The sequence below is a fragment of the Psittacula echo genome (assembly GCF_963264785.1).
Source record: "Psittacula echo genome assembly, chromosome: 3".
NCBI classification, from domain to species: Eukaryota; Metazoa; Chordata; class Aves; order Psittaciformes; family Psittacidae; genus Psittacula; species Psittacula echo.
Window position 1 is genome coordinate 97,803,351 of NC_137736.1, and position 15,992 is coordinate 97,819,342.

The following is a 15,992-nucleotide window of genomic DNA, read 5'->3' on the forward strand; positions in this document are numbered from 1 at the left end:
AATATTTGCTTCACCTTTGCTTTATGGCAGTGAAGAGTTGCTCATAGGCTTTAAATTATAACAGAATTAAAATGTCTTCCATGGTATTAAGTCCTTAAATATACCCTTAAGCGTTTGAGTTTTATACTGGGATGCTTATGAAGGCTGGATTTCCGTATCTCCTTTCTCCCCAAAATGTGTCCTTCTTTTCTGTACTGAGAGTCTTACTGGACAGATTCTCATCAGTACTACAATATACCTGGATTTCTGACATCCCTGCCAGAGCTGGGGCTTTGCAGCTGTGTAGAAAGCCAAGCAAGTAGGCTACTTGTAGAAAAGCAAGTAGTTGGCTGCAAAGAGCAGCAAGAACAATATAAACACCGGCACCCAAGAGGCAAAAGCAGGAGTCAAGAAGTGCCATGGGCTATGCAAGTCAAAGGGGAAACCCAGTCTGAGAACTTGAGAATAGGCTGAGAAGAGTGGCCATCATATGAGGGGGAGGACTGAGTAGGAAATAGAAAGGTTTAACAATTGGTATGGTCATGAGAAAGCTCTGGGAGGAGGACACGGAGAATGTGAGGAAGTCCATGTTGAGGAGGTCACGTTTCTACTGTGCTTCCTGCCCCATCAGAACCAGAAAACCAGGATGCTAGTAAGAGATGGAGATGCCCATCCCAGAAAACTGGGATCCGAGAAAGTTGCTGTCACACTCATTCTGCCAGAAATAAACTGGTCGTTTGGCAAGGAACATGCTCCAAAATACCAATCAATGCATTCTTCATTCCTGTAGATATTTCAAGAACAAAAGGTGCCACCTAGTAAGAAGTAAATATTCTGGAACAAGTGAATACCCAAGGAGTATTCTTCCCCCTAGAACTGGTTGTGATCAGGAAACAAAAGCAGCATTACATTAGGCCTCTACCACAGTGTTCAAAGAAAGAGCTCAGGAAGTTTAAGCTAGAGGAACTGTTTTTATTGGGGTTTTATTACTTTTGCTTCTTTTTAATTCAGCAGCAGAATATTTGCCGGAGGAGCTGGAGAATCCAGTTTCAGTCCACAAAAGTGCCAAAGATTTATTTATGGCCATCATTTAGGGAAAGGGCAGCAATTGCTGGTTCTGAATATTTAACATTGCAGGGAAAAGACAAGCCACTCTGAAGCCTGCACGTTCCGGTAAAGCACTGCAAACCACCATGTCCTCCTGGCCTCCTAAATGGAGAGCTGCGAGAGCTGTAAAGATATGCCTCAGCACACTCCCACAGGGACTGAGACTTCTGCTTCAGACCTCAGCTTGTGTGGTCATGATCAGCAAGAGACTATAGATCCTCTATGAGTATGAAAGCCCAGGTAAGGAGGAGAGGTGCATCTGCAACTCGGAAGGCATTACCTGCATAGCATTCATCTCAGGAAAATTGCAATTGGTTTTACTTCACTCATCATCTATCATAATTCCCAGGAGAGCAGCAGGTAGGAGAGATTAGTATCAGTGGCTTTGCCCACCCAAAGCTAGGTACAGCAAGATGCCTTTTGAAACACAGAGACTGTTCTTAGCTGACTTCCCCCGACTTCCTCGATTCGTCAAGGGACTTAAGTGATAAACCTCAATCTCTCTAGCTACTAACTGACCCAACCCACCAGCTGTTTATTGAAAAAGCTTTCAAGAGCAGCCAGACGGGAAAACAGGAAAAGACAATTTCCCATGCTTCTTGTGTCACAATCCCTGTAGAGCCCTGCCTTTCAACACATCACCGTGGTGGGATTTCACTGCTGTTGTTGGCTATGGAGGAAACATGACTGACTGCAGATGGAACCGAGTGTCAGGAGATGGTCAAAACCTGCCTCAGACTCTCCCCAAGGAGCAAGCCAAGGAAGAAGCTCTTAGAGAAAGCAATGTCTTCCTGTGACCATCACCATGTGTGAAACATCCTTAGTAGAAGAAAAGGGTCCAAATGTAAGGGGGGGGAGGAGAGTTAGTGGTGTGGTGTGGTTTTTTTTTAAAAAAGCAGAGCATTTCAAATTTCATAGACAATTTGCTAACAAATATTCCAGCTGCATTAGTTTAAGACAGTATTTAGCAGCACACACTGTGGGTCTAAGGGGCACAGCATTCAATAGCATGATCAGTACACAACTTAAGACTGTTCTGATATTTTATTTTTTGAAAATCTCTTTTGAATGCTAAGGAAATAGCAGCTAAAAAAGTGAATGCTCTAATGGTTGGCTATGGCTATATCCATCCTGGAGCCAGATCATCTAGCAAGCCTCTCACTGCCCATTATAACACAAAAGTGAGATTTAACCATGCTCACAGTGACCACAGACTAGCTGTCATCCCTTATTTTATGCAGGGTGAGGCTTCCCAGGTCCCAGCTCAGAGGAGGTGGTGACTTTTTCTTCTGAAACTTTCATTGTTTTTGTGGTGAAGGTTGTTTTCTCAGATGCTGAAGGGAGCTCTGCAACTGCAAGCTCCCTGGGACTTGGTTGTGGCCACAGTGGAAGACTTTAATCATTACTGCTAGTATGGAAACCTGAGTCCTCTTGTCACTTAGTAAAATGCTTTACCTTTTACCAAGCACAAGGTCTTTTTAATACCAGGCAATTAGGCAGACAATGAAGGAAACACATTTGCATAGAATGCTCAGACCAAAGTTGTCTATGAGTCACCCTGGATGCCCTTTCCAGGAGAAAGAGTTGTTTCCAGTGTTGTTGGAGGGTGACAATAAATTAATTAGCCTCTTTAAAATTTCTCATAAAATTGTATTAACAAAACAGTAAATACATGACACAGAGACCGTAACCACAGGATGTTTACATAATGCCCACTGTGGACAAGTACTAAATATCATAAAAGACCTGAGACCCCCCCAAAAGTCCGCAAGTTCTGGCTCTTCCAAGGCAGCTAGAGCACCATTGTTATTACTTCTCCTCCTCTTCCTCTTCCCTCTCACATTTCAGCTTCAGCATTGTGAACTTTGCTGGTGGTTATTGCAATTCCTATCGCTAGGCTTCCATTGTCGGAAAAAAGTTGAGCCAGGGAAGTGTTTAGCACAAGACAATCCCCATCTGAAATGACAGAGTCAACACACTCCAGTACCGACCTGGGGGTCGCCTCCCACTTGAGGCGCCTCTGGTTCCTGTTGAGCTCAAGCCGGTAGGTGAAGTTGTTGGCTTGGGTTGGCGTGCCAATCAGCATCATCGTGGCAAAGAACTGGGGGTGGCCTTCATACTTCTCCTGCTTCCTGAGAACCAGCAAAAACTGGTGGCCAAGGCAAGAGTGCATGATGATCCAGTCTGTGGGTGCAGGCAGGTGCATGTCCGTGGCCAGGAAGACAATCTCTGCCCCCTGAAGGATGTTGATATGGTGGGTCTGCCTCAGGTGGGACACCACCACTTCCAGGTGCCCTTCCCATGGGCAGGAGAAGAGTGGGCAAGTGCAGGGAACCAGCTGGGGGTCATGCACTGCTTCGTGGTGATGGCAGGGAGTAAGGATGCCTTGCTGCATAGATGTCTGTGCAGCTGCACAGCGAGTCGGTGCATACTGCAAGAAAAGAGAAATTACATGTGATAGCAGGTGACTGGGAATCAGTGCAGATATGCAAGGGGAAGACCCTGCAGACATCTGTCACCTCATACCCCTCAGAAAACAGCCCTGATGGGAACGCCAGGAACTCAGTTCTCTGGAGACTGGGGCAATCCAGATCTGGAGCTGCACAGCAAATGTGTTGGCAGTTGCCTTGTTCTCCAGGAGAAGAGAGAAACCGTTTCAGCCATGATAAGTCACTTCACATGAAAGTGATGTATGTGCTTAAAGAGCAATTTCATTAGTTTGGGGGAAATCTGATTAAAAGGAAAAAAAGCCCAACAAAGCAAGGGCAGCATGGGGCATTTTATATAGTTACAGCTCTTGCAGCTCAGAACAAGGAAATGAAATATGTACGGCTTTATTATTCTTTAATGAAACACACTGGCAAATACAGGCATTTCTACTAAAACAATATGCTTTATAACACCCATAATTTCAGAAATAAAAGTAAGGTTTTATTGTATAAGATGCTTTCATTTATTTTATTTTATTTTTTTTTTTTTTGGTCAATATATTTGGGCTTAATTGATGCACTTACCTCCATTAATCCTAAATGGCTCTCAAAGGTGTAGGGATGGCAAATTTAGGGCATTTTTATACTGAAGGAAATTTGGATTAAGATAGGGCATCTAGCTAAGAAAGCAGCAGTTCTTGCAGAAGGATTCTACACAAGAACCAGGAAGCAAACTGGTCTGCCCCTGTCAAGCAGATACTATAGAAGAGAAATGAGTCAGTCTCATTCCACCAAAAGTGTATCCTCATGTAATGCTATTCAGGAAGAGAAATGGCTCTCCACAATAACCCAGTGCATAGACAAACCCTAAGGCACAGGCATGCCAGTCATGATTCATCCTACCCAATTTTAAGCATTTACTTCAGTCACGAGAGACAGAAACGTGCTTACCGTGGACTGCCTCTGCTGTCAGTAGAGGTAGGCAGACCTTCCTAGGTGTGAATTCAGACCTTAACTGGAATAATCCACCTCCTAAAGGTAGCACTGGCTGCCGCCAGCATGGCTGAGATCCAATCTGTCAGTTTGTACCTAAATTTTAGATGATTAAATGTAGGAGGACATTATCTCTTCCTGAACTCCTTTGGAGATGTTTATTAAGGGTATAAGCCTTAAGAGTACATACATATGTTAAGTACTTTTTTTTTAGCATATGTTTTAGGAATATTCATGTAATTCCCTGAATGTTGCCCCACATCTGCTCATTTTAATACATATACCCAAAATTACAGGAACAATATTATGGTTCTAACATCTATCAGTTGTTCTCCACCACGCCACATCCATGTCATAGCAGATTTGGGCTTTTTACAGAGGAAGTTTAGTTTGGATCTAAGGAAGAAATTCTTTACTGAGAGGGTGGTGAGGCACTGGAATGGGTTGCCCAGGGAGGTTGTGAATGCTCCATCCTTGGCGGTGTTCAAGGCCAGGTTGGATGAGGCCTTGGGTGGCATGGTTTAGTGTGGGGTGTCCCTGCCCATGGCAGGGGGGTTGGAACTAGATGATCTTAAGGTCCTTTCCAACCCTAACTATTCTATGATTCTATGATTCTTCTTGAGTAGAGATTTATTTTAACCAGAAGCAAGCATAATCACATATAATAGGTGCCAGATATGCTGCAAATGTTGTGTTGTCTTATCTGTCTATGGATACCATGATGTCCTTCATTAAGCCTTGACATGAGAGTAAACGCTCTTACTATAAGCAGTTTTTCCCACCAGAACTTGCACTTTGGCCTTCCAGGATGTTTTGGAAGGCAGTCTCTTGGGTCAACTGTCCTAATTCTCAGATGACTAGGGCTTCCTTGCCAACCAGGATGGCAAAGTCCTGGATCTTCATTTTCATTTTGTCATCTGCCAAGGAATGTAATGGGCAGAGCAGGGTTGTGATTGCTGCTGCTGTGAAATTGTTAGTTCTTCCTAAGGCACTCGGTGTCAAAGGGAGCTGTTTCTTTTTCCTCTGACATTTGATATAAAGAATAATAGGCTATTTAAGATCTGTTATTGAACCTTGCAGCTTTTTCTTTAGAGAATTATTCAGTAATACTGTTCTACTTTTCCCTTCCTCATATTTTTTTTTTGTTTTGCTCTATAAAATTCAGAAATATAAACTTTCCAAGAAGATAATGAATGGAGGATAGATAAATTACTATCATTGTCTGGGAAATAAAACAGGTCATTATAAACTAATCGAGGTTTGTGGCTTTCGCTGCCCGTTTATCGTGGTGGGATTGCTGGTTCACGCTTAATTCTACATTAATTTTTGCATCTCATTAGGATGAAAGTTATGGCTAATTTAAACTCTTTGGTGAAGAAGGTGATTGCAATAGCTGATGGTAAAAGCTTTTTAAAAAAAATCCCTGAAATGCTAATTGCCTCATAAAATGAATTCTTATCTCCCAATCTAATACAGTGGGTGTGAGCAATTACTTTCTCTCACCCAACTGTTAATGCAACATTAGTGATTATACTAATTAAAACTAATGAACTCATACTCACATGCTGATAAACCTCTCAACCACTCAACAAGTTCCAGGCTTCTATCAGTTTTATTTAACTCCTCTTTAGGAAGATGAATCTTAAATTAACCTCTTGAATAACATTCAAAATTAGGTTTTTGAAATGTGGAGCTTTATAGACTCTGTGTAATTCTTCTCCAAAGATTACCAGAGTCAGAGAAAATGTTTCCACTGAGGATGCAATTGAATTTAAAAATGCATTCTCCTAATTTGATAAGCATGGAGAGCAATGGGAGCTCATCCATCTAAACATGGTAAGGTGGGTAAAGTAAGAAAATGCAACTATCTTCAAAAGTCACTTTATAACAAGCACTTTTTTGTGGCTTACGAACTTGGAAAATATATTACAATGAGCAATTTATTCAATGTATTTTTCTTCTTTCCTTAATTTTTGATTATTTTTTTGTATGTGTGTATGCAAATAATTGAGAATTCCCTTTCACATCTCACTTTTTTGAAAAATTTCCATGAATCACTTCAGCAAAGGATTTTTGGTCTGACTTTGTTCAGTTCAGGTTTATCGAAAATTGTGGAAATCCAGCAGAAACCACATGATCCCTTTTTATTCTCTGACTTGGTAAGAATCATCTTCAAAATCTGTTTTCTGAATTATTCAACAGTCCTATTTCTAAATTCTAGATTTTGTAATATTCTGAAAGAAAGTTTACAAAATCCTGATACATGTGAAAAAAGTCTCAAAACCCCCCTATTATTTTACTTTTAAGGTATGAGTGTAACTGCTGAGGTTCTTGTGCCCTTGTTGCTGTTTCATATGGTTGTGAATTGAACCTCTAAAATTTAAATGCAAAAGGGGCATAAAATGGTCACCTTGAGTGCATTTAAAAGCTTGAATAAATATTTATGAACATTTTTTCCATGTTTAATCTGCTCCAGTATTTACTTTCTATCATTTATTGCCCAAATACCTAATAAAATTAGGTTTATTGTATTGTGTCAGTCCAGTATTATTCTCAATTATCTTTTAGCCAATTTCAGTCAAACTTAATTGTGTGATAGAAGTCTCAAAGGCTTTAATTTTTAACCGGTTCTGTGAGAAGGGGCAGCAGGGTAGAGAAATATGACCCCTTTGTGTCTCTAGGAGGGAACAGCTTGCCACATGAGCAATATTGCATTGCCAGACAGGAGAGAACCTAAACAACAGCAATTTCATCCCAAACGTATTATAGACACCAGAGAACCCACGTGAGACAGCGTCTTTATGAACAGGAGAAAAGGCTTCAGCCATAGTGGTCCTCATTAGACACAAGATAATCCCACCACAAGATTCCAAACCACAGGAAACCAGGCTCTGCCACTCACAGAAAAAATGTCCTTTTAATGATGCAGCTTATTACAGTGTAATTCTCTTTAAGAACAAGTCATTTGTCAAAGAGCAATTTATAAACACACGGTGCTTTTCTTATTAAAAACAAAGGTTATGTTTGGACTGAGACACACAGCTTCTGGGTCCTGCTCCAGCCTTTCTACAGACTTTCTGCTAAACATGCATCAAAATGCTCTAGGTGTGCCTCGTCTGTTCTAAGGTGATATCGGAGGAGTAGGTAGCTAACTCTGAAGCACCTCAGCTCTTTTTACAGCCCATGCAGGGCACCACAGTGCCCAAGAGATGCCGAAGGAATCTTCCCGTGGACACTGTTCTCTACATGCAGCCAGGACGAAACCCATGCTTGGGGCAGACCCACAGAGGTTTTACTGGTTTCTAGACAAGGAGTAGAAGGGCGCACCCCGATTTTGGTCAGGAAACTGTTACATAACTATGCGCTTCTTCTGCTGTACTGGACACAACACAGTCCATGGAGAGAGAAATGGATGCGTGTTCACATGGGGCTCCGTATCACTATTACACCTCCAGTCACAGTAAGTTCATAAAAAACCCACGGGAAGGTCAAAGTGTAGATCCAAGAAGTAGAGAGCTCAAAGATCACCAAGAGGTATAGAAGACACAAGCATATCCTGCAGCTGCAAAGCTCCAGGCACCCAGCCAGGAGAGAGGAATTTGGAATTGTTGCTCATACTTTTGTATCTTAACTAGCAAACACTTTAGATCAACTATGGTAAAAATAGTGGGAACAGAGGCAGCAACCCGCAGTGCACCTCTGCTAGCTGAGCCCCCAGCCCTGTAGGGTTTGGGCATCTGCTACACTGTGATCCCTCTAGCCCTGCTTCTCCACTGCACATTAGTGCAGCTTCAAATGGGAGAGCAAAGTGGGCTGCTGACTGAGCAGCCAAATGCCTTTCATTGGCTTGCATTCCCCATTTGCAAGTCAGGAATTTGCTTGCTGCAAAGGGGGAATTTGCTCACTGCAAACCCCTCAGGGTGAGGGAGGGTTGAATCCAGTTCTCCCACCCCGGGGGAGAGGACCTTGACCCTGATGACCCAGACTAAAAGGAGGGAGAATAGCACTGTTGCATTGTGGAAGAATAAATGCTGTGCAGGTCTTCAGAATGAAGGTTAAATGTCACCTTCCTGCACTTTCCAGTGTTTCCCAGTGTTATACTGGGAGTCTGGATGCCTCATTCATACTTTTACTTACAGTAACACACATAATGTGTAAAAAATCAGATATTACATGCTTGTGAATGGTGCCAGTGCATTCCAAGAGCATCCCAAGGAGTGAGAACAAGGGCTGGTTCACTGCCCAGTCAATGAGGGTTTCTGACAGCAAAGCAGGTGCTGGGAATAATAACCCTTTTCCAGACACTTCACACCTATGCAATTGCATTTTATCCAGTCATTACACACAACTTTGCAAACACTCATTAATTCACCCATGGGCTAGGCTATTTGCTTGGGGAAGTCAATAGTGTAGTCTGAAGGCCAAGGCCAGGCTTGACGGGGCTTTGAGCAACCCGGTCTAGTGGAAGGTGCCTCTGCCCATGGTGGGGGGGGGTGGAACTGGGTGATCTTAAGGTCCTGTCTAATCCTAACCATTTTATGATTCTGTGGTGGGGCTTCTGGAGCAGGGTCACGCAAAAAATAGCAAAGGTGAAAAAGCCATCGGGCATGCCAGCCAACCCAAACCAGCAGACAGTGCTCCCCCTCCACCCAGGTCCAGCTTTAGCACACCATGAGACACTGCAACTTTATCCTCCTCTGGAAAGGGAACCCGTATCTTCTCCCTCTGTGGATTCAACCTCTTATCCTCAGCCACAGTGTTCTTGGCTGGATTACAGGAGAGTTGGTTGGAGCCGTTTATGTTCACGGCAGCTATGACCTTTGGTGGGAGCCAGGGGTTGAAAAGGGCTGTGCTCATCGCTCCTGTTACCAACCCACCACATTGCCCTGTGCTAACTCCTGCTACAGCTGACCCCACTCTGAGATCCAGTTTCCTATCGTGTACAACTTTGTAAGGCTTATGTTGTTTGTGGTAACACCTGACTTTAAAATACATATTAAACTATACATACACCTATGTAAACACACATACATGTGTTTATGTATAGACCAGTAACAGGTCTGCTCCAAATGTTTCTGAGAATAATGAAGATGGGAAACTCACTGTTTTTTCCAGATTAAATAATTCTGGCACCTTTTGTATTTAAAAAATAGTGGGACCTTGAGGAAGGGAGGCCCATGTATTTTGATGATGAGATTATTTTTGTTGTCCTTGGGAAAACAGTCCCAAATTTGAGACTGTGTTTTTTTTTCCAAACTGCCTCTGAGTTGATTTAGGTATTTTTTCTTCTATGATCCTCATTGCTGTGGCTCTCTGTGCATTACTGGCATCTGTCAGCTGATACGTATGATGTTGAGCTAAAGTACAATGGCAATATTATTTCTCCATTTAGGGTCAAGGAATCTAGGCACAAAGAGATTAAAGATCTAAGTGTATTGGCCATATTTTATTGTCCAGCTTATATCACACAGTTCCTGTTTTTTCATAGTAGAATTGCCTCCTGAAGCACTTGATATTTTCAAACTCCAACCTCTATTAACCTCAGTTGCAGCTACAAGTGATTAAACTATCCACAAATCAGGTCTAAGTCTTCAGATTGAGTAACTCAGGAGCAGAGATTGACTGAAGCCATCCATGAACAGCTTGCTATAAGTGACTCTCCAGTGCCATACAGGGCTTTCCAGGCAGAGGCATGAATGAAGTCCAGCACTCCAGGGGAGCATGGTCTTCCTCCCAGCTATAGGACCTCCTTGCAAACGTGCCATCACTCATCTCATCTCCACCACTCTACGTATGACAAGGGACAGAGAGGGATGCGCTCACCCTGTAGGTAGGTGAGCAGCCTGGAAATGTGCCATGAGAACTTGGTGGATTTTTGGCTTTGACAGAAAGATTTCCACAGGCAAGGAGGGACCAGGCCCGCAGCTGTGGGATGCTTTGAGTGAGAGCTCCATGGCAACTTTCACAGTTTCTGTTGAAATAAATTGGCATTTTCTTTGCCAGTGAAATGTGCCATTTATTCAGTTTTCTTACTGTCTTCCTCTCTTCCTTGGTTTCTTAGTGTCTGATTACTTCTCCTCATCTGTATGGAAACTGCCTCCAATAATTTTCTAATTCTCAGCTTCTTTCTGCCTCATAAAAGCTTTGCCACCCACTAACATCCACCTCCACACTACTTACACCCACCACGGGGACAGATGCTCAAAAGAACTATAAAGGTGACATGAAGAAAGTAGTGAGTCTTTTAATCCCAGTCTTCATTTAATTTCTCTCCTGCTATTTTTTAGTATGCTAATGAGATTTTGTAAATCTCTCAGATGAAAGAAAAGAGAAGGAAAAAAACCCCAAACCCTCAGAGTATTTTGTCAAAAACTGTACTTCCACATCTGAAATTAAGAAGTCCAAGCCAGGGCTCATGTTGGGGATTTATTTAAAATTTTAATTACACAAAATCCTGTTCATTATGGATGCATCAGCTGAATTTCTTAAGCACTGAATATTAGTTGCAGCTTTGGCAGTGGTAGCATTTATTTTCCCTTCTATCAAATAGCAGAGAGAGGACAACTTCAAGCTCATTTTGCTCATCTCACTTTGCAACATAATCAGGCGTGACTTGGTTATACAGTGCATGGGATGTGCTAATGGTTGTCCTCATGCTAATTACACACCTTGGAGTATGCAGAGAAAATGCTGCTTTAGTACACGTCCACACTTCTCTCTGTCAGAAAACCCTAAATTTTAGATGAGGCCATATATTTTTAGGAATATTTTGGAAGAAAAATAAATTTTTTGTGGTAGATGTAGCAAGAATGTTGCAGCATTTTAAGTTCCACCATTAATGTTCCACCATTCCCAGGTGGAAAGACATTATTCCCAAATTAAAAACTCTTGCTTTTCAAAAATCAACATAAACTGTCATTCAGCCTTGAAGTGCAAGCAAAAAAAAAAAAAAATCAAGAAACTTGATGTTCTTCAATATATTGAAAACTATGTAATTATAATGAAATATAAACAGGATCTATACTAAAGTGTTTCAGTCTCAAAAGTACTTTCTGAGAGGGACCCAGGTGTAGACACTGGCAGGTCATGCTCTTCAGCATTCCTGCTTTAAATACAAGTTTGATGGACCATTCCCAGCCCAGGTGAGAGGACGCTGAAACCTCCAGTGCCTAAGGCTGAAGGGAGATGCACCACCTCGCTGACCCTCAGCCAAAGCTGCAGATGGGTCATGGAAACCCAGACAAATCCTGGTCTAGCTGCTGTGTTTGCTGGATCTTACCTGAGATCACTTTCTTTTCTTTCTTTGAGGAAAAAAAATACTTGGAGTAGACACAAACAAAATCACGCACATGGGCAATTCCCGTGGGGCATCTGGCACAGTTATTTGCTAACCAAAACAAATGAAAAGCATAGAGATGAAATGGATGATATGGAAACATCTGGACCTGTGGAGATCTGGCAGGTTGGCAAGTCTGTGGTAATTGCCTTGTGCCTGCTCCAAGGACTTAACCAAGTACGAATATCCAAACAGCTATGGATCAGGTTAGGAAAGCTAAAGTCCTGATAGAATTAAATCTAGCCAGGGACATCAAGGGCAACAAGAAAAGCTTCTGTAGGTATGTCAGTGATAAAAGGAAGACTAAGGAAAATATTGGCCTTTTCCATAAGGAAATGGGAGATCTGGTTACCCAGGATATGGAGAAGACTAAGGTACTCAATGACTTTTTTGCCTCAGTCTTCACCGGTGAGTGCTCCAGCCACACCACACAAGTTGCAGAAAGCAAAGGCAGGGACTGGAAGAATGAAGAAGCACCTGCTTTAGAAGATCAGGTTTTTGATCCTCTAAGGAACCTGAAGATGCACAAGTCCATGGGACCTGATGAAGTGTGTTTGTGGGTCCTGAGGTAACTGGCAGATGAAGTTGCTAAGCCACTATCCATCATATTTGAGAAGTCATTGCAGTCCAGTGAAGCTCCCACTGACTGAAAAGGGAGAAACATAACCCTCATGTTTAAAAAGGAGAAAAAGGAAGACCTGGAGAGACCAGTCTGTGTCACCTTGGTGCCTGGCAAGATTATGGAGCAGATCCTCCTGGAAACCATGCTCAGGCACACGGAAAATAAGGAGGTCATTGGTGAGAGCTGACATGGTTTCACTGAGGGAAAATTGTGCCCCACGAATTTGGTGGCCTTCTATAAAAACAGAGGGTACAGTGTTGGTGGACAACGGAGGAGAGTCTGACATCTCTGGTTCAGTTCTGGGAGAGCCCAAGCCTCCTCCTGGCAGACTGCCCAGCCCCACAGAAGGGCTAGAGGGATGAAAGGTGGGATGTGCCCCTGGAACCTGATTTGCAACTTGAATTCTCTTTGCTGCACTTTAGGACTAGGCACAATACAGGGACAACAGACCGTAGTGCAAATTATCTGATGTTGCACTGCAACTGCTGATGCACTGGGGCGTGTAGTCATTTACTCTCTTCTCTTTGGACTAGAAGAAGATTTTATACCTTGTTCTAAGCAAGGGTGATGCCTCTGAATGTCATCCCCTTCGGCCACACAAGGCAAGTATTGGAAGCTAAGTCACACGCTATCAGCTTTTGCTTCAGAAGAGCAGGGTGTAACCACTGTTTATCACCAGATCGCTCATGAGCAATGCTGGTTGTGGAGCTGGGTGATGTAGTGAATGGCCTGCATATGTAAAAAGAGATAATACAAAATGTAGCATTATCTGAAGATTCACTGCATCCTTTATCCACTTTGTATTTTGGATAAAGTGCAAAACCATTATAAGCTTTAATTAAAAACCAAGTGATAAAGTAGTTCCAAGCTGCATCTGCTCTGTCTGATAGGGGAGGCAAAGTTCACAAGAGCCCTATATCTGACCCACTGATTTGTGTTTTACATTCATACCAAAAAGGAAATTAATACGGAAAAGAATTATAAAAAAAAAAAGAAGAAATGATTGCCCACTGTGCTCATAAACTTACCAGTTCAGGCTGCCTCTAATAACTCATCATCCAATATTCATTTACAAGTTACTACAGTAACAGCATGTCTCCAAGAGAAACTGATTTGCTGGTGTCATCTGAGATAATTAGACCAAATCCACCCTGAGACAATCAAAATGCTTCCTTTCCATCAGGCAACCTCCAGCTATCACAATTATATGACATTTAAATCCACTAACTGCTCTTTCAGAAATGCACCCTGGGAGTGCCAAAGGACAGCACAAACATTACTGGTCCATTGGAAAGAGAGAAAGGATAAGGTGGTGGTTGCTGAGCAAGCCTGTGACCTCTCTTGGTGTGACCAGTGTCTCCCATCCACATACACCTCCTGGCCAAGGGTTTGCAACTGTCACAGGGTAATGTGCAATTAAGCCTATGTCAGCTTAGTTCAAACCTGGGACTGGGAACAGGCAGGTGGAGCAGGGGGGAAGCACAGGGCATGCAATGCTGCTGACACTGGCTCCCTGTCTCTACACTATCTCTGTAGCAGTCACTGAGTAATGTATGAGCTCAAAGACACTCCTCATTTTTGGTTAAGACCTTCTCCTGAGAGCTGTGTTCGTGGCAGTGTTCAAGGCTAGGCTGGAAGGGGCTTTGAGCAACCTGGTCAAGTGGAAGGTATCCCTGCCCATGGCAAGGGGTTGGAACTGGATGATCTTTAAGGTCCCTTCCAACCTTTGTGTTGGAACTTCTGTGATTCTGTGGTTATGGTGATTCTATGAGCTGCAAGAGTGGCTTAAAATCATGCCTGCCTCCCTCCTGCTGAGGCATCACTGATACCGGTGAGCAATGGGCACCTCCAAACACACCCACAATGGCCTGGTGTGGTGGAGGTCATGCTGAGATTTCAGGAGCGTTAGGAAGAGAAGGGAAAATAGATTGTGCTGGGCTCAGCTTAACTCTCCCTTCCCTGACACATCCCTGCCCTTTCTCCACTAACGACCTAGCCCTGGGCTTTCAGCTTGGTCTTGCTCTGGGTATCTACACAGTGAGTATGGCACTGGATGACAACTGTCTCCCTATTACAAGACAACCCAAAATTCATCCTTATTCCACTGTCAGCTGAAAGTATGTCCTCAGTTTGTGCAGTCAGTCTTGAGAAATGAGAAAAAATTCAAAGCAATCCAGAAAACCAATGCAAGCCATTAGCTGAGGGCATGAAAACCAAACTGCAAGTCTGGGGAAATGTTCTTAGTTTGTGTATGGATGCTGATGCTTCATTGATATATTCTTTGCACTAAGGAAAGGGACATTTTAGTGGGAACATTTGGCTTGTGTCACAAATGCTTCTAATTTTGTGCAAATCATAGCCTGTTCCTTCTTCCTCCCCCTCAAATTCTCAAAGAATAGTTCTTCTCAAAGTTTTCTTCACATGTGGAGGATGCAGGTAGAAAGAAAGAACAGAAAGGGAGGCTCAGCTTAGCGAGAGAAGACAATGTTCCGTCTCTATTAATAGAGTGAAACTTTGAAAGGTTTTGTTGAAGAAAAAAACACAACAACTTTCTAAGTTGACATCCATGCTTATGGAAAGGTACTGTACTGACAGCCTCTGAGTCTGCAGTGCTTTGCCTGCTGTACAATACTCCATACTGTGAACATCATGAAAGTAAATAATTGTACAATTCTGATACACTTACAGGTTTTGAGGATTGAAAGTGGGGTGGATTGCGGTTTTCTGTGTTTTCAGCTTTCTGTAGAACTTTCTGTGCGACTTGTTATTGAGCAAGATGAGAGATCATTCATTTAATCCCATTAGAGGCGTTTCACCATTCTTTCACAGGACAAACCTCTCTCCTTCTCCCCAAAGGGCTGCCAGGGCTGAAGAAGGGAGGGGTGGTAGCTCAGGGATGGGATACCAAGGGAAGACCTGCTCTTTGTCTCTCATGCTGCAGTGCTGCCTACCGGTTCCCTAGGCCAGGGTGCACATGTGCAAGAGAGGGCACAGCTCCGCCACCCAGGGCTCAGGCCACTGAGCTCCCAGCTGCAGTCCCTGCTCCCTGTGGGGATGTGACCCCGGGGTGAAGAGTCATGTGTAATTACTGCAAGAGACACATCACACTCCCGGGAGGAGGCACTCAAGTGTTTCTGTGACTTCAGCAGCTGCTTGCTCAGTAAAGGCTGTTTGACCCTGTCAACATAGCTTCCATCTGCCTTTAAAATCCTTCATTTCCTTTCTTTCCACACTATGAACATGCAGTGATGGCTTACCCTCAATTTCCAAAGTGTCAGCAAGTCCATGCTATCTCAGAATAGCATCTTTTAGACCCATAGGATTGCAAGGACTTCAACGATAAGAGTAGATGAGGGGAAAGCAGTGGATGTTGTCTACCTTGATTTCAGCAAAGTTTTTGACACTGTCTCCTATAATACTCTTGTAGGTAAGCTCAGGAATTGCAGTTTAGATGAGTGGACAGTGAGGTGGATTGAGAACTGGCTGAATGGCAGAGCATAACTGGTTGTGCTCAGCGGTGCAGTGT

General features: G+C 43.1%; 1 protein-coding gene across 1 annotated transcript in view; it reads right to left on the reverse strand.

Annotated features, from left to right (window-relative positions):
• Positions 1–2,923: 2,923 nt before the first annotated feature.
• Positions 2,924–15,992, reverse strand: part of SIAH3 (siah E3 ubiquitin protein ligase family member 3) — a gene marked incomplete at both ends in the record, with an annotated part of 47,298 nt that continues 34,229 nt past the window's right edge. Inside the window, one exon of the mRNA XM_080612778.1 lies at positions 2,924–3,517. Coding sequence (XP_080468904.1) covers positions 2,924–3,517 — 594 coding nt within the window. The remainder of the gene's footprint in view (positions 3,518–15,992) is intronic.